This window comes from Cydia fagiglandana, chromosome 13 (assembly GCF_963556715.1).
Source record: "Cydia fagiglandana chromosome 13, ilCydFagi1.1, whole genome shotgun sequence".
In the NCBI taxonomy this organism is placed as follows: domain Eukaryota; kingdom Metazoa; phylum Arthropoda; class Insecta; order Lepidoptera; family Tortricidae; genus Cydia; species Cydia fagiglandana.
This window is the reverse complement of record NC_085944.1, coordinates 12,417,931-12,440,258: the sequence shown is the minus strand read 5'-3', so window position 1 is coordinate 12,440,258 and position 22,328 is coordinate 12,417,931. Positions and strand designations below refer to the sequence as shown.

Genomic DNA, 22,328 nt, shown 5'->3' with positions numbered 1-22,328 from the left:
TCTCTATGCAAAGTACTTACTGATGCAAATTTTTAGTTAGGTATTTCCTCATGTTGGCTGGTAGCAAAGAGAATAGATAGTATAGAGGGCTATTGCCAAAGTAAATTTTGTAGTCACGGTACATTTACTGCCATCTATCGACACACGATTAAAACTTAAAATAAAATTGAAAATGTATAAATTAATCAAAATATGTTTACGGATAAATGATTTTTAATTTTTATTGTTCCATACTGACCCATGTTCTTTCACTGATATGTGTTAAAATCGTTAAATATCAAACGGTGTCGTCAACGCCATCTAGCCGAGAATAGGCCAAAGGTGTATGCGCCATCTATTTGAGAATGACTTTTTCTTGATTTCCGAGGCACGTTTTTAGGGTTCCGTACCCAAAGGGTAAAACGGGACCCTATTACTAAGACTTCGCTGTCCGTCCGTCCGTCCGTCCGTCTGTCACCAGGCTGTATCTCACGAACCGTGATAGCTAGACAGTTGCAATTTTCACAGATGATGTATTTCTGTTTCCGCTATAACAACAAATACTAAAAACAGAATAAAATAAAGATTTAAATGGGGCTCCCATACAACAAACGTGATTTTTGACCAAAGTTAAGCAACGTCGGGAGGGGTCAGTACTTGGATGGGTGACCGTTGTTTTTGCTTTTTTTTGTTTTTGTTTTTTTTGCATTATGGTACGGAACCCTTCGTGCGCGAGTCCGACTCGCACTTGCCCGGTTTTTTCTTAGACTTTATTTATCTTATGCCGGCTACATACGTAACGATAAATCGTTGCGATAAAACTGTGCAGTCCGACAGTGCAGATAAATCGAACCGTGTGTATGACAAATCGTTGTCGATTATCGTAACGATTTGTCATACACACGGTTCGATTTATCTGCACAGTCGGACTGCACAGTTTTATCGCAACGATTTATCGTTACGTATGTAGCCGGCATTATACGGAGTTATATATCTCTGCTGGTAGGACTGACTTTTAAATGATGATTTTGAGTGATAAATATTTAATTACAGTAATTTGGATTTAACCCTTTGACCGCCGTTGTCCGGTATAGAAGACAACGATAGAACGATACGCTGGCGCCGTCGTCTTGTATACAAGACACAAATTCAACCACTGAGTTAATGGGAAAATAATAACAATTGCAATTTCATTTACACTCGTGTTCATATTTAAGGTCTTTGTTTTTTCATTTATTTGCTTTTTAAGCCGCTATATAAATCCCTTCTTTTATAATAAGGCATTTAAAAAAATTGCTCCAATTTTCAACATTTTTCATGTTCCTCGTCGCCGTTGTCTTGTATAAAAGACAGCTAGGGATGGGAATGTTAACTCGATATGGGAATTTTTAAAGTAAATATAAAGTCAGAAATATGTTTTTATCTAAATATTTGAACACTTGTTAATCGCCAATTTTTTTCAACGAGTAGTAGGTATAACTACTTACGAGTACTAGAATACGTAGAACGAGAGTCAGATAGGCATAACTATATTTAAAGTTCAGGCAGCTTCTTTAGTTCTATAAACTAGAGTCAGACAAGTAAATTTGCCCTTGTAGATTGTGGACTATTTAATTGCAGAAGAGATAAATAAAAAAAATAATTGATGTTCTTTTATAGCTTAGTGGGAAGGGATACACCGCAGCGACCGCTTCGCACAAGAGTGGTACAGGGACATACCTGTTTATCAGACTTTAGTTTTTTGTTATAACATTGAAGTTAATGTGTAATTTTTTTATAACATGTCGTTGAACGTTTTTTTGATAAGAGTTTACCTATATTAATGTAAACCAAACTGAAATTTAATTATAGATTCTAATTCCGGAATAATATCTTCACTCATTAAAAATTCAACCCACGTGTAATTTTCACTAAAACAGTTCCGGTATATTGACTTTATCGACACATGATGCGCAGCTTTAACGTTACGCCAATAAAGTTTACGTACCGACAAGCGCTTACGCCGTTGACCTAGAGACTATTATTACTTGATCCGCGCGGAAACAGTCCTTGTCGATCTGCACTGCGGGCAGTCCATGCGCGCCGTTGTCTTGTATAAAAGACTTCTCGTACAGCCTAGTGCGGCGATATCACGTCTTGAATCGACATTGTTTAGTGGTTGTTTTTTATGTTAAATACCTATATTTTAAACATTTTCGGGTGTAAAACATATGTTTAATTTTGGCAATTTGGAATTAAATTAAAACAGGATAAGGACAAAGCTAAATTAAAAAGATTTTTACCATAAATTGTAAATATCGATATCACTATTTGCAATCCCTAAACTTTTTATTAGTTGTTTACTTAAAATTTGCTCTGGCGTGTGAGTGAGCGTCTTTGCGGACTAGGTCCGGCGGCCAAAAGGTATGGCAATTTGTAATGTAAATATTGTAAATGTAGGTCACCGGTTCGAGTTCCGACTGAGGCAAGCGATTTTTCATAAATCCTTAAATGCAGAATTTATTTTTCTGTATTCAAATTTAATCCTTGTCACTTTGACATAAAGTGCCATGTCGAATACTAGTGCAGCGTCGAGCACTAGTACTTTTACCTTATAGTACCTTTGATTCCTTGTTCCTTTGGCAAAAAAGAGTAGAAATTAATAGGGGCGCCACTGTCGCTTACATGGCAACACAAATAGTACCACCTAGAGATATTGATACTTGGGTCATGCACAGATTTAATGTTCTTGTTTGTATCGATTCTTCCCAAAAGTTATGACTATTGGTTATTCAAATGCCAAATTTGCACACAAACTCATATTTGACAACGTCGGAACCGATTTTGGGTAATATAGGTAAGTCAAGAAAGTGGACTCCACTCTCATCAGCAGGTAGGTACAGGAAATACAAATTTCGAGTTTTTGACTTTTTACTAATATTCGTTTTTATTAGCATTAGAAATAAGGTAAACAATCTTGATGCGCCTTTTAATTGAAAACACATTTTAAAAATAAGTTACCACAAATATCTAACACTTATCAGTCTAATATGATCATTTACGTAGGTCACTCAATAATTTTTGAGGTAAAAAAAACTATTCAACTATTATTTATTTTACATTTTTTCAAAATACTCTTCTTTACTCTCTATACAAAGTTCCATTCGTCTTAACGCCTGAACCAACTTTGGAAGTACTTTTGCCAGTCTTCATCAGATAGGTCCGAAATTGCTTATTCATATGCAGCCACGGCTTCTTCAGCACTTGAAAAAAACTTCCCTTTTATTTTTTCTTTGCCACCGGGAACAAAAAGAAATTGCAGGGAGCTAAGCCAGGACTGCAGGGTGGATATGGTAAGGATTCTATCCCAGCTTTCTCAATAAACGCCTTTGTTCTGAGGGACGTATGTGAAGAGGCGTTATCGTGATGCAGCAAGATCTGAACCCAAGAGCATGAAGTACTTTTCTCAGGTGTTCCCGGCTACCATCAAAGCCCAGGTCTTCTTTCACTATTGGAAGCGGACTTCTTAAGAGTTGGCACCTGTGTAATTGAAAAAGGTATATTTTATTATATTATACTGCATTGAATACTATAATAGTGTAGATACATATTAATTAAGGTTGTAAGGTTTTTTTACATACTAGGGCTATAACCGTGAAAATCGAAGTTCGCAAATTGCGGGGATTTTTCTCTGTCACTCTAATTACGCCTTCGTTGGAGTAAAAGAGGAAGATCCCCGCAATTTGCGAATTTCGGTGTTCGCGGTAGCCGCTCTGTTATTTCACCGTGTAAAAAAAATTTACCTTTTGCCTAATGGCACCAGGTCGAAATTGTCCAATTCCTTTTTTGGACGCCCCTTCCGGCGTTTTCCAGGCGTTGCAAACAGCATTGTTAAGGTCACCTTCTAATACAATTCTCCTTACAGTAGTAACAGATTTACCTGATTGAATAAATATAAAGAAGAGTTAATTATAATTTCCAGTTAATGCAGTTATAATAGTCACATGTTTAGTATAATTTACAAAACATTTACATTATAAAAATATATCGCAAATCGCAAGTACCAAGTTGGTTGGTAGGTTAACATGTTGCACATAACCTTAAAAACATAACCTTTGAGATTGATTGAATTTTCAAGAAAACAGTTATTAAAAGCTTGAAAAACATGGTGATTTTGTAAATTATGCCAGAGTTCACCATTTTTAGTATTCTAAAATCATTACAAACCTGTCATCTTTGCCGTTCTTTGGTAAACATTGTTCAGTTCCGACAACAAGGTTTTGGCTTCAAATTCTGCCAGTCAACGCCTGTAAACGTTATAAATAACCTGGCGGGTGCCACTTCGGATCGTCCTGTTCATCGTTTGCCACGATAACAACAGTTTACTGCCGATAAATTTAAACAATGCAATAAATACGAAAATAAACCGAAACTGTTGACAACATTGATACTAACAACTGACATATTAAACAGTGTTGTAAGAGCAAAAAAAAATTAGTTCCATATCTACTCTTTTCTGCCAAGCTGTACATAAAAAAACCACGGCGTGGCGCTTGGAGGATATAACCAATGGAGACGCCATGTCTAAAATTTTCGGTACAAAATAGTCTGCCGTTTTTTGCGGGGGAGGGGAACATCAAATGTATAGGTACGTCATGTCAGATAAACGTCAGTCCATACATATGGTTGACATGAGGTTGACCATTGGCCGCCTATTTTCGACAGAGGGGAACGCCTGTTAATGGCGGCTCCATTGTTAATTACTCCGAGGCGTGGCGTGTGCAAATTTACTCTTTTTCTAAACTGGCAACATTTTTAATATGTCAGTGTCACTGTTAAGCAGTGTTGCCAACTTGGCATAAATGATGCCAGATCTGGCATATTTTCACTCGCTTTGGCACCAAAATTCTCCATTTAGCATCTGGCATATTTTTTAGCATAATTTAGTCTAAGCCAAGTTTGCACCAACTTGGCAGCAACAATATGCGCCATCGCCTTATGTGGCTATATTTTCATATGAATTTTGACTTTTGTGGACGCATGGACGTCAACGGACTATATAAAGTTGGTCAAGCAGATCTTGTCAGTAGAAAAAGTCGGTAAATTTGAAAAAAGTATGTGTTTTAAGTGTCTAAATTCAAGTGATATTTTAGCATTTTTTTAGCATAGGTTTTCCAAAAATCTTTGGCATAATTTTGGCATGATCTAGACATTAGTCTAGCATTATTTCAAAATCCGAGTTGGCAACACTGCTGTTAAGTGTCATTTTACTGACGTTTCTCTAAAAAATGTTTACCGATAGTTTGCTGTGTGTAAATAATATTTTTCTACCATTATTCCTAAAATAATAACACAAACTCGTCAAATATTCATTCCCTGGCGTATACTATAGTCATACAGGAATATATGCGCCGGTAATTGGCATAACAATGTTGAAAAGTATTATTACTGTGTTATCATGTCTTATCGCGGTTTCGTCCACGAAATATTGTGATTTTAACGTGAGACTCACACAAACACTTCGTAATGAGGGATTCCACAGGTATAACTTATCAATTTGTACTTGTCTTAAACTTATTTCATGATGCCGAATTCTAAATGTTTGATAGGGCCGCCCCTGATATCCTCCTAAGGCCCAAGGGTCTACCTATAGTACTTATCCAATTCAATGAAATTTAAATCATATTCGATTGGAACAGAGTTGTTTTTGCTTTGTTTCGTTCAGTTTTTGAACAACGCAAAATCAACTCTATTTCCTACTCTGTAGGTTCAAATTTCTGTGGCTAATTTTGCATTTTCCATTTGTATGGCTGGGCCTTAGGAGGATATCTGGTCGCCCTAGGCCCGGACTTACTGGGTCTTAGAAGCAAATCTAGCTTGACTTCAAAGGCTTGAGCGCCAGAACGCAACTCATGCTTGCCAGTTTGATTGTATAAATATTTAAATGTTCTATAGTTCGTTTTTTTTTGCATTAGAAAGAACTTGGAAGAAGATAAGCGATTTTGACATGACTGTCTTTTAATTCAAAAACGCTTTTTAAAAATCAGTACCTATTACTTATGAAAGCAGAAGTATATAAATGATTGTATTAGATTCATAAATGTTACATATTTGCCGTAACTTATTTTTATAATGTGTTTTTCAATTAAAAGACACATCAAGATTGTTTACCTTATTACTAATGCTAAAAAAACGAACTATAATAACAGCATCAACATTACCACATTACATATTTATATTATTTCAGGAATATAACCTATGAAATAATATTCAACGGAGATGAAGACAAGCCTCGTCGGGAACTGCGAGGCTGTGTTGTAGGCCTGCATCAGGAACTGCCACCCGGGGTGTATGCAAACCCCGATGAGCTGGGGGATTTAAAACGGGCAAAAAAGGTAAGAGATTGCGTTTATGTGGATAATATTTGGTATAAAATAAGTAAATGCCTTCACATTGGTAAACTTGTGCCCCTATGTCCCTGATGAGGGATGAAAGGATACCATCAACATCATCGAACTTGTACCATTTTGATAAATAAATTTAGGTAAATATTGCTTATGTGTGGGGCATTCCACAGAAAGATCTTTGTTGGGGATTTGATGCGTAGGTAGGACTAAAAGGTAGGTTACCTTAATAACCTGTGTAGAAATCTATATGTATTATAATTAAACTGTCATTCTATGGAACATGCTAACTATGTAAACAAAAGTCACTAGTAAATTCATCATTCAGAGACAATTTAAATATGGCAGTTGGTTTACATAGTTAGCAAGTTCCATAGAATGACACTTTATACTGTTGAATTTTAAGCTAATTTATCAAACATTATCATGACAAACTTTATCAGAAGTCTTAAAAAACAGTGTCATATACAAAATGCTTCAAGAATAGTGATTTTTTCAAGAAAACCACTTGTTCTAACTTTCAATTTACTTACATAGCTGGGCACACTAAATGACAATGGGTCTGTCATTTTTCAAGTCATTTGTGTTCCATGTTCATGCAGCATTTTATTATTAAAAATTTGATGAGAAATATTCCTTCTACACGCCAATACATGAAATTAATGTTATTACCTGTTCACACTTCAACATCTAAGATAGCGGTAGATTTGTAGGTAGGTGCGTGATTTCCATACCTCGGTACACCTAACAATCCTAAACTCTTTGGTTAATATCAGTTGACATCTTTAGCGTTCCAAGGGTTAAACATTACCATTAACCATTTATAAAACTGTTCTTGCCTTTTAAAAACTAAAATTTCAAATGATAGGAATACTGTAAGTAGTTGTTACATTCGTAACACTAAGTACTAAGTAGATTCTCAGTAAGTTAATTAAATTTGTATTCTAATTTAAATATCTACTGTCAGATATAACTTCTATTTTCCAGCTATTTGTGCTGCCACAGAACCGAATCAACATTGAACTGCCGGCAGAGCAGTCTAACCCGAGCACTGTATATGTCATGGGTGCGATCATAGACGACCGGGCACACCTGTGGGTACCGGTCCATGCTCGGTACCATCAGGCCACTTCTGGAGGAGGGTGCGTATAACTAGTAACAAATTAATCTCCTAAAGCTCACAGTCCTAGTAGTCAGGCCTACCTACCAGGGTTAGACTGCTCGTCTAACCCGAGCACCGTACACATCATGGGTGCGGTCAGGAACGACCGAGCACACCTGTGGGTACCGGTCCATGCTCGGTACCATCAGGCCACTTCTGGAGGAGGGTAGTTACTGGTTATAGTTATAAGTGTTATAACCATCAACAAATTAACCTCTTAAGGCTAAGTCCTACCTATAGACTCGTAAGGCGCACCATAAAAAATGTTCCTATTGTACTGGGATTAATTTCGTTGGTTTGTAAATTTAAATCATTTTCAATTGGAATAAAATTGCATTTGCTTTGTTTCATTAAATTGCCGAATAAAACAAAATTTACTCTATTTCTTATGATATAAATTCAAATTTTGAATTTTTCATTTGTATGGACCCATCCATTAATTAATTAAGAGGTTAATATTATAGTATAGATAGCTAATTACTTTATTACAACTTTTATTCCTGTAAAAAAACAACATAATTTATAGGACTAAGATTTTTTATCTATTATTTTTTTATTAAGAGCACTGCAGTAGACCACCGAAAGGCACCTACAGTATATAAAAAAATAACACAAACTCATGTATTATGGGCTAAAGAAATAAATAATAGATACCTATTTTTTCTAGTATGGCTCGAAACGAGATCTACCCTCCCCGGATATTCCTGTACTGTCCCGAAATTCTGCGCTGCGACGGCGCCACGACCCCTATGCTCTTCACCTGCGAAGACGAGCCTAAAGACTGCTGGAACACCTACAAGGAGCTCCCATACACCGTGGTAAGGCCCTTGAACCAATCCAAATTTAATTGAGTAAAATATAGTTTTGATTTGAAAAAGAGTTCCAATTACTCTATGATTATAGACAAAGAAATATTAACGTCTCAAATAGGGTGAAATAGAACACCTCAACTACCATTTATTAATTGAATAAGAAACCATTTATAACCAGGTTACAAAAAATAATATGATTAAAAAAAAATTGGCTTGTGCGGCAAAAAGGAACGGGCACAGCATACGCTGCGTCAGTCATTTCATTGCAAATTGCCTGCGCAACGCTGATTTTCAGTCCGTCCCCTTCACTAAACCACATTGACATTTATGCGGGTTAAAAGAAACTTAGACCACTTAGTTAGACATAACCAGGCGTGGCTCACTCCGCGATTTCATCGCGTCGCTACAAGTACATGCGGCCCACAATTAATTTGGTGTCTAGCCGTAGTAGTTGCCGCGCACCGCTACGGAACGGACGCCTGCTCGCGCTTGAGCCACCTAGCGGTCATATCTGTTGTAATAGACGCGTTTTGTTAGAAATTTAACCTAGTATTATTATTTATTCTGTGACGTAGCCCATAAGATCAAGCACAGTATAATACACGTGGGGTCATTCTAGAGCTCTAGTCAGACTTCTATAGACATTCTTGTTCGTTGTTCGGCCGGATACCGGATAGCGACGTACTATCCGGCCGGATACCGGATAGTAACTTTGCTTCATTTCGGAGTAAACAAATTGGATTTAAGAAACAGTCACGATCCTAATAGTACACGTTTATAATATTTTTTTTTTTTTTATTATGCATGGGTTTACTCATGGCCACAGACTAGCCGAGGCGTAGACGTGGCCTACGATGGAGCGAGCTCGCCCAGAAGGTGCCTGTTCACTCTTGATTTGAAGGTTGCCGGGTTATAAGAGCACGGAAATATAGACGCCGGCAAGGAATTCCATTCCTTGGCAGTGCGCATAAGGAAAGTAGAAGCAAAGCGCTTAGTGCGAATTGGCGGAATATCTACCAAGTAAGGATGGAAACCGGCCGTGCGTCTAAAAGTCCGATGGTAGAATGGGGACGGTGGAATGAGCTCGTGTAGCTCTTGGGCACACTCCCCGAAGTGCAACCTGTAGAATACCGACAGGCTGGCGACTTTCCGCCGATGGGCCAAAGTCTGAAGCTTAGCCGTTAGCTTCTTGTCGCCAATCATCCTCCTGGCTCTGCGCTCCACTGAGTCCAAAGCGGCGAGTTGGTATTTAGCTGAGCCATCCCACAGGTGGCTGCAATACTCCATACACGACCGGACTTGAGCTTTGTAAAGTGTTAGAAGCTGTCCAGGTGTGAAGTATCGCCTCACCTTATTTAGGACGCCCAGCTTTCTGGCCGCAGTTTGTGCTTTAGACTCAATGAAGCTGCCGAAGCCGAGGACTGAACTCAGCTCCATGCCGAGGAGTTCCAGGCTGTCGGTAATAGGTACAGATGCACCCCGGAAAGAAGGAGTCAGGTCGAATGGACTCCGTTTAGCGGAAAATAGACACGCCTGCGTTTTGGAGGCATTGAACGTGACCAGATTGTCATCACCCCACTGGGAAACGAGACTAAGGGTCAAGTTCATTCGCTCAACCATGGCCTCTCTCTGTGAACGTATATCCTCCCTGCTGTCCCTTGCACTAGCCAAATATCTCTCAACAACCGTACTGTCATCTGCATAACCTACAATGCTGGGTTGCAGCATGTCGTTAATGTGGAGCAGGAAAAGGGTTGCGGAGAGAACAGACCCCTGAGGAACACCGGCGTCAATGGCCATGAGGTCCGAAGAGCAGCCATCAATAACTACTCTGATCGAACGTTCACTCAAGAAATCAGATAGCCAGCTACAAAAATCAGCAGGGATGCCGTAAGCAGGAAGCTTGCTAAGGAGACTTGCGTGCCAAACCCTGTCAAAGGCCTTCGAGATGTCCAGTGAAACAGCAAGCGCTTCACCGTTCCTCTCGATGGCCTCGCCGCAGCAGTGCGTGACATACGCTAAGAGATCCCCAGTAGACCGACCTCGGCGAAAGCCATATTGACGGTCACTGAGCAGATCATTTGCTGCTTCTTATTAAAACAAGATTCCATTCTGATCCATTCACTTGCACGCGCACTCATTTCGAACCTAGAAATGATTGCGCGCGAACTTCCACTACGAAACAGGACAGGATAACCTTCACAATGTGCACCTGAAAAACCGAAATGTAGGTATAGTTCCGCCGGCCGGATACCGAATATTCGGCCGATGGTCAGGCCGAACATCCGGTATCCGGCCAAACAACTATCCGTTGCATCTTTAATTATGCCTGTTCATGACATCTGTATTTTCTTCCAGTTAACTGACACCCTTATATGGGAGGTGCCGGTGGGCAACACGCTGCACTACCACGCGGTCGCCGGCGCCACCGCGCTAGTCGTCATAGCGGGGAGCCTGTACTTGCTCAAGTCTGTACACCAGTACAAGCGGCAGTGAGGTAACGCTTAAAGTTTTCGGCTAAAATGTAATTATGAACTGACACACTGATATGGGAGGTGCCGATGGGCAACACGGTGCACTACTAAAGTGTCATTCTCTGAAACTTGCTAACTATGTAAACAAACCGCCATGTTGAAATTGTCAAAGAATTTTGAATGTACTTAGTGACTTTTGATTACATAGTTAGCAAGTTCCTTAGAATGACACTAAGCGGTCGCCGGCGCCACCGCGCTAGACGTGATTCCGGGGAGCCTGTACTCGCTTAAGTCTGTACATCAGTACAAGCGGCAGTGAGGTAATTCTTAAAGTTTTCGGCTAAAATGTAATCATAAACGGACACACTGATATGGGAGGTGCCGGTGGGCAACACGGTGCACTACTAAAGTGTCAATCTATGGAACTTGCTAACTATGTAAACAAACCGCCATATTGAATTTGTCCAAGAATGTTGAATTTACTAGTGACTTTTGTTTACATACTTAGCAAGTTCCACAGAATGACACTTTACGCGGTCGCCGGCGCCACCGCGCTAGACGTGATTCCGGGGAGCCTGTACTCGCTTAAATCTGTACATCAGTACAAGCGGCACTGGCAGTGAGGTAATTCTTTAAGTTTTCGGCTAAAATGTAACTATAAACGGACACCCTGATATGGGAGGTGCCGGTAGGCAACACGGTACACTACTAAAATGTCATTCTATAGAAATTGCTAACTATGTAAACCGCCATATAGAAATTGACAAAGAATGATGAATTTACTAGTGACTTTTGATTACATAGTTAGCAAGTTCCTTAGAATGACACTACGCGGTCACCGGCGCCACCGCGCTAGACGTGATTCCGGGGAGCCTGTACTCGCTTAAGTCTGTACATCAGTACAAGCGGCAGTGAGGTAATTCTTTAAGTTTTCGGCTAAAATGTAACTATAAACGGACACCTTGATATGGGAGGTGCCGGTAGGCAACACGGTACACTACTAAAGTGTCATTCTATAGAACTTGCTAACTATGTAAACAAACCGCCATATTGAAATTGTCAAAGAATGTTGAATTTACTAAGGGCCACTTGCACCATCCCACTAACCCAGGGTTAAGCGGTTAAACCGTTAACTCTGTGTCAAACTGTACTGGTAACCTTGGTAACCCCAGGTTTAACCGGTTACCCCCGGGTTAATTGACTGGTGCAAGTGGCGCTAAGTGACTTTTGTTTACATAGTTAGCAAGTTCCGTAGAATGACAGTTAACGACGGCGCCACCGCGGTGATCGTGGGGAGCCTGTACTTGCTCAAGTCTGTACACCAGTACAAGCGGCGGTGAGGTAATTCTTAACCTTTTGAACGCCAAACGGCGCATCCATTTGCCGTGCCACTGACGACACGGGGGTAAAAATTAGTTTTGTGAATAAATAAGGCCAACCTAAAAGTGGGGTGGGGTTTTCAGTAGATTTTCTTAAAAAAACGATCGACGTCAAATGGTGCTGTGGCGTTCAAAAGGTTAAAGTTTTCGGCTAAGATGTAATCATAAACGGACACCCTGTATGGGAGGTACCGGTGCGCTACCGCGCTAGTCGTGTGTGATGGGGAGGGGGGTGTCGTTCCTCTAATAATCAACTCCAAACTAATAAGTCAACTTTCGTTCGATAGATGGCGGTACGGAACCCGAACCCTAAACCAGATGTCTAAAGCTCTGTTTTCCTAGGATAGCTGTGCCGTCATATCGGCCGTCTCCATATATAAGTAAGTAAGTAAATACTCTTTTCTCAAACATGCAATGAAATATTGATGTTATGTTCCTTATAATAGGCTGCGAAGTATGACGTTTCAGGTGCGACTAGGACAAAAGGTCGATAATGGAATTTCATACACATCTTGCAGGCCTAGGCCGGCAAAGTCCTCTTTTTTAATTTTCATTTCACAGATATTTGTGACACAGCATCGTGGCATTCATCCATTAAAAAAAACTAGAGGCAGTATTTGCTTTATGGTTCGTAATGACACTCTGCCACTACGCCTATAAAAAAAAAAACAAAAAACAATGTTTGCTATAATTTGCAGTTTTATTTGTATAAAATCAACATGAACTTAATAAATAATACTTTATATAATTTTAAATTATAAATTTAACTACACAAATAAAAACATTTAAAATATTTCATCTGAACGTTAGCGTAAAAAGGTCTACTCAAACACGCGTAGTTATATTTTTTAAATTGTTATGGAGGTAAAGTTGAAAAATATTCATTCTGATTTATTAAATTTATGGTGCGTTGTTGATTTTTTGACTTTAATATGAGTTCCGACGAAATAATGAAATTAATATTAATTGTAATCGTAGGTGTTGGAATTGGCAGCGTAAGCAGAATTGATTTTAAATAACTTGCTGCCTCTGCCGCCAAGTCAAAGACGAAGTATGTATATGGTTGCTTATGGCAATTTTATTATTTGAGAAACTAAGAAAAATGGCTTACAGTTTATTAGAAACAGTTTTGTGGCATATTTTAAATAACTACAAATCCGTGAACACTGTGGAAATTATACTTATTTACTCCATGCATAAAGCAACGATGTATGTGAAACATGATATCAACATGAAAGACTATGTAGACATATGTGACGAAAACGACAGTCAGACGGATACAAGGCGAAAAAATCAAAGATACATGAAAATATACGGGTAGTAATAATACACGACTCGTGTAAAACATACGCGTGATAATGATATAGGTACGTGTTGGTTATATTTTGGGTGTAGTTTACTTTTAGTTTTTTCTATAAATAAAACTTGGGTTTCGTGGATTTTTTATTTTATTTATTTCATTGCATGTTTGAGAAAAGCACTATACATACCTCGGCGGGAAATGGGGTTGCCCGCGCTCAGACCTATTCGGCCTCGCTTCGCTCGGCCGTCTATATGTCTTCGGCCGGCAACCCCTTTCGTCCCGGCCTCTGTAGTAATGTACTATTATTTCACCACAAAGAAAAATACAATAACAGACTTACAGTGTAAATAATGGTAGCAACAGGCGGTCTTATCGCTATAATACTAAATAATACGGCTAAATATGGATATGGATTTCGTAGTATTTGTATGAAGACCTCCGCTATACGACGGCATCGCTATCCTAGGAAACCAGAGCTTAGGTACCGAACAAAATGAACTAAACAGACTTGCTGTGTTGTGTTAGTGACGCCATCTGGCAATAACTTTTGACAACCGAATGACCGCACGTACGGAGGTGTATAGCGCCATAGCACCATCTACAATATCTGTCAAATTCAAAGCATGAATTAGACTCTGGCCATGCTAAATTTGCGTCGACTTGACAGTAACAATAACAATATATAAAGCCTGACCAGGCGGCGTGGCACGGTGGCGTTTTTATCCCTTGTCACCATACCTGTCACGTTCTAACAAGTATGTAAGTGCGAAAGGGACGCGCATAGTGATAGTCGATAAAAATGGAACCGTGCTGCGCCCGCAGGAATATACGCACCATATTGCGGAATTTCACTGAAACTAATTTTTTCATACTATACTGAACTGTGACCCTATATATGAGAATAACAGCGCCCTCGCGACAATGACCATATATTACTGGTCAAGCTTTACATTTCCCATAGGAGCGCCATACTTGACGTAGCACTTGATTATGACATGACAAAGATGGCGCTGTACAATGTATATAAATAAGTCTGATAATATTTTTTTCAATTTCGACCTTATTACATGGTAATAAGGTTGTTATTCTAAGTCTTAGATTAATTAGTTTTAATTGAATGTGATCTAGTCTGCATAAATAATATTCATTCCTAAAAGTATTACAATTGTACCAATAAGTATTTAAGTCATTTTTGTAATAAATTATTATTGTATCAGAAGAGTTGTTTGTTGTTATTTTTCCATTCTCTTTGCTTCACTGTAGAATTATGTAGATAATTTAAACCAATTCATAATTATAATATTACAATTATGTACTTTTGAAATAAGTTTCAATAGAGATTAGACTGATTAGATTAATGATTAGCTAAAAAAATAGAAATACTGACAAGCTTTGATATGCACGCCATCTATCTATTTGACATGGAATCACCAACTCCGTAACCTACATAGACGGACCTGTAGCACTGACTTCAGAATTAGTTTTCATTATACGTGCTAGATGGCAGCACCGCTTTTTAATATTGATCCCGGTATTCCTACAGGTCCCGAAAGACTGAATGAAGACTAGTAAACGTACTGGAGCTTCTTATTTTTTACTCGCTTTGGAATATTTTTGAGGGTCATGACAAGGTTATTTAGTGTAGGTTTTACGACTTTTAAGGGAGAATAAGGAGATGAGAAATAGACATTCGGTACCTATTTTTTTTTTTTAACAATTATGGTCGGTACCTATTTAATGTAGACGTTTCAAATTTATATTCAGTTCTGTATGCCAACGAATACTACCTACATGGTAAATGAAGGAACATGCTCACATTTTTATTAGGTATTGTGGACATGTAGACTGTGTATAGTTACTAAACCAGAAATACCTAGGTATGTTGGTACAACTGGTATAGGAAACTGGACTACCAAAATTTCTGGTGAATATAAAAAACTATATAACATAAAACTAAAATGTTCCTCTCAAAAATGTAAACAAACTTGATTCGTGAAGGACCTGTCACTGTATGGACGGTCAACGACAATAAATTATAACTAGTATTGCTGTTCATGTGTCAAAACCAGAACAAAATGCATTAAAATCAAACGAAATTAAGCCATAAATCTTTAGAAATAAGGTATAATTCTGGTTTGTAAATTTATCCGCACATCTAAGTGTGAAATCTCAAAAGTTATTCTGAAATGTCGTAAGCGCCACAGAAACGAAAGCGTTCCCGTTCACTTTAGAAGTGGGCTAATATTACCCACACCCTACATAGGGGAGGTTTATTAACCAATCGAACACATAAAGTGGTGTGGTTTTAATCTTACCGGGGGTTTTAATAAAAGTGGAATTACAAGCAGAGGTCAGACAGTGCCCCGGGGGGCTGTAAATCCAATGATTTCCGGAAAATCTTTGCGTATAAAACAGTAAGGGTGAGTGACTGAGTGTGCTTTTTGTTATAAAAGTGTCGTGGCATTTTTAACTCGGGTTAAATTATAAAATTAATCAGACTTGCACGATAGGTATGCCGCGGACGGAGAAAAGTCTGCTCCCTACTTGGGGCTGTGTAGATTCTAATCTGTACAGAAATGTCAAAATCTACCACTGGTTCGAACCAGTGGTAGATTTTGTCATTCGTTTCATCACAACAATTCATGACAAGTCAGCAAAACTTCTGTCTCTTCCTAAAAGCCACAATCCGATTATCCGAACTAGTCTCGGTATCATCAAATAAGTTCTACTAACTGTAACATACAACTCATTAAATTTTTACCTTACCGGCAAATGCGTCAATTTGTAGACAGATTTTATAGTGTAGGTGTGATATTTCTAATTTAAAATGTAGTAATAGGTAGTGGAAGTCATATTTAGGGCCCCCCCACATCTGGCGTCTTTCGAGCGTCGGCGTCTACAATTCTATGGCCGACGTCGACGCAACGTCAACGCAGCGTCGACGCAACTGCGCAGCGACGTCATTTTCCATAGCGCTGGACCGACGCCGACAGACGCCGACGCTTGAAAGACGCCAGATGTGGGGGGGCCCTTAGGTAACTTGTTTTTTAACCTTTTAAGTAGGTAGGTAGGTAGGTCAGGTAAGGTAGGTACCCACCTAGGTACTTGTTATATGACTTGGTAAGTAGATACATCTTACGAGTAACATTATGAACTGTCATACAACATACAATCTGAACCAGTGGACAAGTCCCTAGCCTTTATAACGAAAGGCACTAAGATCAAGAAGACATTTCTCAGGTAGGTTACGCAGAGAGTAAACATCAAAGTTCATTCACATGGAGTTGATGATCGATAGGTAAATGTTATGTATACACTACGTTAAGATCACACTGGCATGCAAATACTGCTTAAGATTCAAGTCATTCGTAGGGAAGTAGGGATGTTAGCTTTTGTATTTTGTTTTTAAACTTTAGGTAGGTAAGTAAGTATATGAATCGCGTTTCTGTACCTACGGCAGAAATAATACACCTGAATAAACAATGAAGACGTAAGTATTATGTTTGGATAAATTTGGATTTTATCTACAAGATTCGTTTCGAAAACTCGTAAGATACTTTACGTTTGGTTTGAATTCAAATTCTACGTGGTCTGGAGAAAGTTAATTTTACTTTGGCTATATTGCGGTAAATACGAGCGTGTGAAAGCTAAATGCTTGCTGTGTTCTTCATAAAAGTCGCAAAACAGAAATTTGGCGTTAATTGATTGTGGTGAATACGACAGTTTCAGTTTTTTTACCCACAAGTTTGTCATTAGATGACCTAAGTCTTTAAAGTAAAGAAAGGGAACTATTCCTTATTATTAGCTTATAGGCAAGCAATGAGAGGGGATTCAAACTCTACAGAAGATTGAAGGAGGGTTGAAGGAATACTGTACTGTGATTTCCAGAAATGTGAAGTTTGATGAGAACATACTACGGACGTTATATGCATAACATATTTTGGCATGTTCCTTGCGAATAGCATTGATCCAGCCACGTCACGGCGGTTCCGTGGCGAGCCGAGAGGCTGGCGCAACTTATCGTGCGTCGTATGCGGAAATTGCGGAAGCGGGAACTACGCAAAAAAGTGCAAAGGCCGGGATGGAGCCTGCGACCTCACGCTCGGCAGGCAGGCACTTCGGCGGGCATCGAATATGGATTTAAGATTAACGAGGCCACGTAAGCGCGGCAACGTCGCGGGGTGTTTACATGCGGGTGCAGCGGGCGCTCGCGGGCGGTATCGATCGCTGGGCGGGGCGCGGGGCGGGGCGCCCGGGCCGGGCGTCAGTACGCGTCGGGGCCGCGTCCGCGCGGTCGTCGCTCGTCCAGCTGCGGCGCGCCGGAGTGACTCCACGGCCTCGGGCGCCCGGCGGCGGCGGCGAGCCTCGCGCCGCCCGCGCCTGCGCCGGCGGCCAGCCCCGCCTCGCCCGCGTCCGCGCCGCCGGCGAGCCTCGCGCCGCCCGCGTCCGCGCCCATGCCGCCCGCCCGCCGCGCTCGCGCTCCGCTCCCTGCGCCCGCCCCGCGCCTCCTGGACCGCGCCGCGCGCGCAGCCTGGCGCCTCGCAACCCGCGCCCCAGACTGCGACCCGTCTTCCTCTGGGTGCGCCAGCAGGACGGCCGCGTGCAGGCCGTGCACTGTGAGGACTACGACCCGCGCAACCGCATCCGCCTGGCGCGCACGCCCAGCGGCTGGCGCGTGATCCCGCGCACCGAGATCTACAACGCGATCCGCGTGCCGCCCGCGCCGCCGCGCGAGCGCAAGCGCAGCCGCGCCGCCCGCAAGCGAGCTCGCGAGCCGGCCTGGCTCGCCCCTCCCGACCTGGAGACCCACATCCCCTCGCACACCATCGCGGTGCCGCGCTCGGCCGCGCCGGCGCGTGCGCCCGCGTCGCCGCCGCCCGCGCCCTCGCCGCCGCCCGAGCCCACGCCGCTCGACAACCTGCTGGCCGTGGCCGAGCTCGAGTTCAACCAGCAGCGCGGCAAGGACCTCGAGCTGGAGGCCGGCGTGAACGACGCCTACGCCTTCCTGCCCGACGAGGCGGTCGCTAGGGACGTCATGTCGTTCGATCTTGGCGAACCCCCCAAAACTACAGAGGATATATTCTACGACCGGAAATCACATGGGGAGGAGGACTTTCAGAACAATTTAGTGGTCCATAAAGATTTATTTGAGACTATTAGTGAGGCACATTATTTGCCGGAGTTGAGCGGGCCCCACGACGAGGCCCTTCTCGAATCGCTCGTAGAGAAAGGTTGTGAGGATAATCAAATCCTGGGTCAAGCGCTGGACAAGCTGGCGCACCTGGTAACGGGTGGCGGCGACTACGCAGAGGAAGAAGAAGATATGCTGTTGAGTGGCGCGCCAGTGGCCGACATTATTGATAGGTTGGAGCAATCGCTCGAGTCGCCCGGCCGCAGCAGCATTACCGCAGCACAGGGCCTGCTCCATCTGCACCACATCGGAGACCAGCTGCATGACATCCAACCTGACCAGCAGACTGTCGATCAAACCTACATGTCAGATGAAGTGTTTGTTACTGAAGTGCCCACCTTAACGTTGACTCAAGATAGGGAACTTCAGGTTGCTAATGAAATTACTAGTATGGAGTATGAACAAGAAGCCGAGAAGACGCTAGGAGACGCCGTTGAAGCGACTGAATCTATGTATACCGATATTAGTGAGCCGGTAATTGAAGAGCATGAGACTTACAAAGAGAATTCCGAAAAGGAACTGCCAAATCCTATGTTACCAGAAGACAGTGAGATACCCGTGCCAACCGTAATTTCTACAGATGCTGAAGCATCTAAAGTTGATGAACCGGTAGAAGAAAACGAGGAGGATGTACCAACGTGCATGCCGAAAGAAGAAGTTACACAGCCGGAAGGCCCTGGAGAAGACTCCGAGAAAGAACCGGAAACCGAATCAGAAGATCCTTCGGTGTGTGAGTTAGTGGCTACTGATCTTAGTTTAAAAGCAGTTCAGAAGCAAAAACAGGTGTTAAGTGCAGTGATAGAAACGAGGCATGTGGAGGAAAATGTGACAGTGGAGAAGAGCGAAGAACTTCCGAGGGATTTGAGTGTGCACCGGAGACTACCGACCCCCCACGCATCGCCGCGGAGGATTGACATCCCGAGGGCACCGTCGCGGGAGTCTGACGCCATGCAGTCCCCACAGCCCAGTGGCATCCCCGCCATACCATCATCACCAGAAATATTCACGGCTCCGCAAAAAAGTAAACAGACGCTGTTTCTAGAAACGTTACTCTCTTCTCCATCTCCAAAGATGTACACGTCCGAAGTTACCATCACAAAGCAACAATGCGAGCCTCTTAATTTAGGTAAACACAGAAAATCTGCGAGTCCAACCGTCTCCAGTTGCTCAGACGAAATGAGGAAATTAAATAAAGAATTTGGTGAACCGCAGGAGAAAAGGATAAAGAATGAGACGGACTTAGTTAAAATTAGTAAAGTTTTCAAAGGTTCAAACGAGGACCTTAAAAAGTCTGATAAGTCGATGCATAAGTCAAATGAGGATACGAGTCCATTAAAGCAATTGCAAGTTTTAAAGACTACTGCAGACTTCAACATTCCAGACCCGCTCTTAGTACCTAAAGACAAATTGAATCACATATTAGCGGCACCCGGGCGAGAGATCCCAGCCTTACTAATACAGAGGCCAGAGCTGAGACTACCCGAGGCGTTCGCGTACCCCTCCATTCTGCAAGATCCAGATATACTAGTCATATCTTTGTCACAACTTGAAAATATCTTAGAAAATGATGCCAAAAAATTATCGACTCCTAAAGCTAAGGAACCTACGATGCCAGAGCCTATAAGAATGTCGAGTAGCGACCCACCCAAGCCCGAAGTACGTAGTACTACCACTCCAGTGCCCGACCAAACGCCACACCCAAAACCAATCCAATTAGATGCTTTAGCTACAGATATAGATGCGGCCACCACGGCAGCGCTCAACCAAATGTTCTGGCTCCCTTACTTAAATCAGCTAGAAGTAATGGCGGCTTGCTCTCAAAACAGCGAATTTCTAAAAGCAATGAGTGCTTCTGGCTACTCCGGGCAAAACTATGCAGAGTTATCTCAAATGCTAAACGCGTCTCGCTTTATGGGTCCCGGTGGGTTCCCAATGATGCCACAAATGGACTACGAAAACAGAATGCAATTCGCCATGTGGCAGGAAGCTATGAACCAGGCGAACGCGGCTGCGTCCCGATCGAAATCGGAAGCCCAGAAAGAAGTGCCATCAAAATCTGCTGACGTCCAAAATCCTTACGTCCATTCCACGAAGAATCATCAAGGCAAATCGCAGTCGCATTCGGCGGCACGAACTAGCCCGATCGCACATAACTACAACAACAATCAGCGGTCTATGGCCCACAATCCATTTTTCCAAAGCATGTATCCCGGGATGAACCCAAATATCAGACCGAACATGCCGCTTCCGGGTTTACAGATACCGTATTTCAATCCAAATATGATGGGGAGCCAACGATCGCCTCGTACGAGCCAGCAAAAAAGCCCAACGTCGCCATATTATCCAAACAATAATTATTTGCAAAGCGTGAAGCATTCGGAGGTTACGCATCAGCGCAGCAGTAGCACGGGGTCTCAGGAGTCTCCACGACCGCGGATTAGTGTTAAATCGCTCCAGAACCTTCTGGAGCCGACAGCGGCTGCGGCGTCCGGTGTGACGGCTCGACGGTCCTCTGTGCCATCGTCGTCTCTGGGCCGTCGACGGGACGAGCCAGAGGTCGGCAGCACCACGCCCCTCGGCGAGCCACCACCGCATCCTATGCCGCACCCGCACGACCCATCAGCGTACCACTTGTGGCATCCACTATTTGGCAAGTAAGTACACAAACAGTTCTATCCGTGATTTTACTTTAAAATCATGCACGTGAGCCGTCGCGTGATCTCAAGCGTTCCTCTAGAGAAATGTGCATTAGCATTGCTTTTTTGCCCTCATCAATTCCTGTGTTTCGTATTCATAATTGAGCTATTAAATAGTCGAGAAAACGTCACGATTTGACGCTAAGGCTCATTACCAACATACCAGCCTAGTAGATTATACAAGCCTACATTGTAAGTTAGCGGCAGCCATAGTGGTATGCCGTAGAAAGTTTTCCTCTTTGAACGCTCCTACACAAGATATGTACCTTCCTACCCTGTTAAATGGGATATTTATAGTTTCATTCACTATATGTATTGAGCTCATACAAACTGCGTTATCCTTGATCGCAGTTTTGTCATTTTGGGCCATAGAGACGATAACTTCGAGTGTATCGCTGTGCTAATCTATGGAATTCCTTTCAACCAAGTAGGTACTTACATTCATTACAGATATTATACAGTGTCGTATAAAGAGGTAGGCATTTACAACCTTTACACTGTACCTAATGGCTGCTTCAACCTGAGGGCGATCTTAAACAATGATATAATACAATTCGTAGATCTCTTAACCATTACTTATTTATACATATTAACCAATGATTTAAATTATTTGGTTATGCAAAAACTAACTTTTAAAACTGATTTTTTTCAATATGACAGTACTTTTCATCGTTAGATGTAAAATGTAAATATGTAAATAGAGAATTAAGCGTCACTGTGTCGTGCATAATAGCCAGTAATTTTACTTGATGTGAGCTACGAAACTAGCATGGCAAAAAGTGGTTCGATTTCTGTTAGGACGAAATAATTGTTGTACTTACCCCAATCGAAATATACTTAATAATACATAGGTAATTAGGTACTTAACATAAAAAACTAAAAATTTATAATTTTACAATATTGTCGCCATTTTTCTGAAAAACGATTACTGTAATATTTTTTTAGCAAC

General features: G+C 41.6%; 2 protein-coding genes and 1 long non-coding RNA gene across 3 annotated transcripts in view; 2 read left to right on the top strand and 1 right to left on the bottom strand.

Moving 5' to 3' along the window:
- Window positions 1-2,881: 2,881 nt before the first annotated feature.
- Window positions 2,882-4,423, bottom strand: LOC134669811 (uncharacterized). The gene is made up of 3 exons (XR_010098986.1): window positions 4,186-4,423; window positions 3,762-3,898; window positions 2,882-3,498 (listed from the first exon to the last, which is right to left on the bottom strand). It is a non-coding gene; the product is annotated as an uncharacterized LOC134669811 (long non-coding RNA).
- An 842-nt stretch (window positions 4,424-5,265) lies between these two features.
- Window positions 5,266-10,859, top strand: LOC134670348 (phosphatidylinositol-glycan biosynthesis class X protein). Its single transcript, XM_063528163.1, has 5 exons — window positions 5,266-5,500; window positions 6,206-6,353; window positions 7,350-7,504; window positions 8,192-8,342; window positions 10,695-10,859. Exons 1-5 carry the CDS (start codon window positions 5,388-5,390, stop codon window positions 10,830-10,832), a joined length of 705 nt encoding a protein of 234 aa, XP_063384233.1. The 5' UTR covers window positions 5,266-5,387; the 3' UTR covers window positions 10,833-10,859.
- Window positions 10,860-17,960: 7,101 nt separating this feature from the next.
- Window positions 17,961-22,328, top strand: part of LOC134670328 (uncharacterized) — a 147,238-nt gene continuing 142,870 nt past the window's right edge. The window contains exon 1 of the mRNA XM_063528127.1: window positions 17,961-21,337. Coding sequence (XP_063384197.1) covers window positions 18,528-21,337 — 2,810 coding nt within the window. The 5' untranslated portion in view covers window positions 17,961-18,527. The remainder of the gene's footprint in view (window positions 21,338-22,328) is intronic.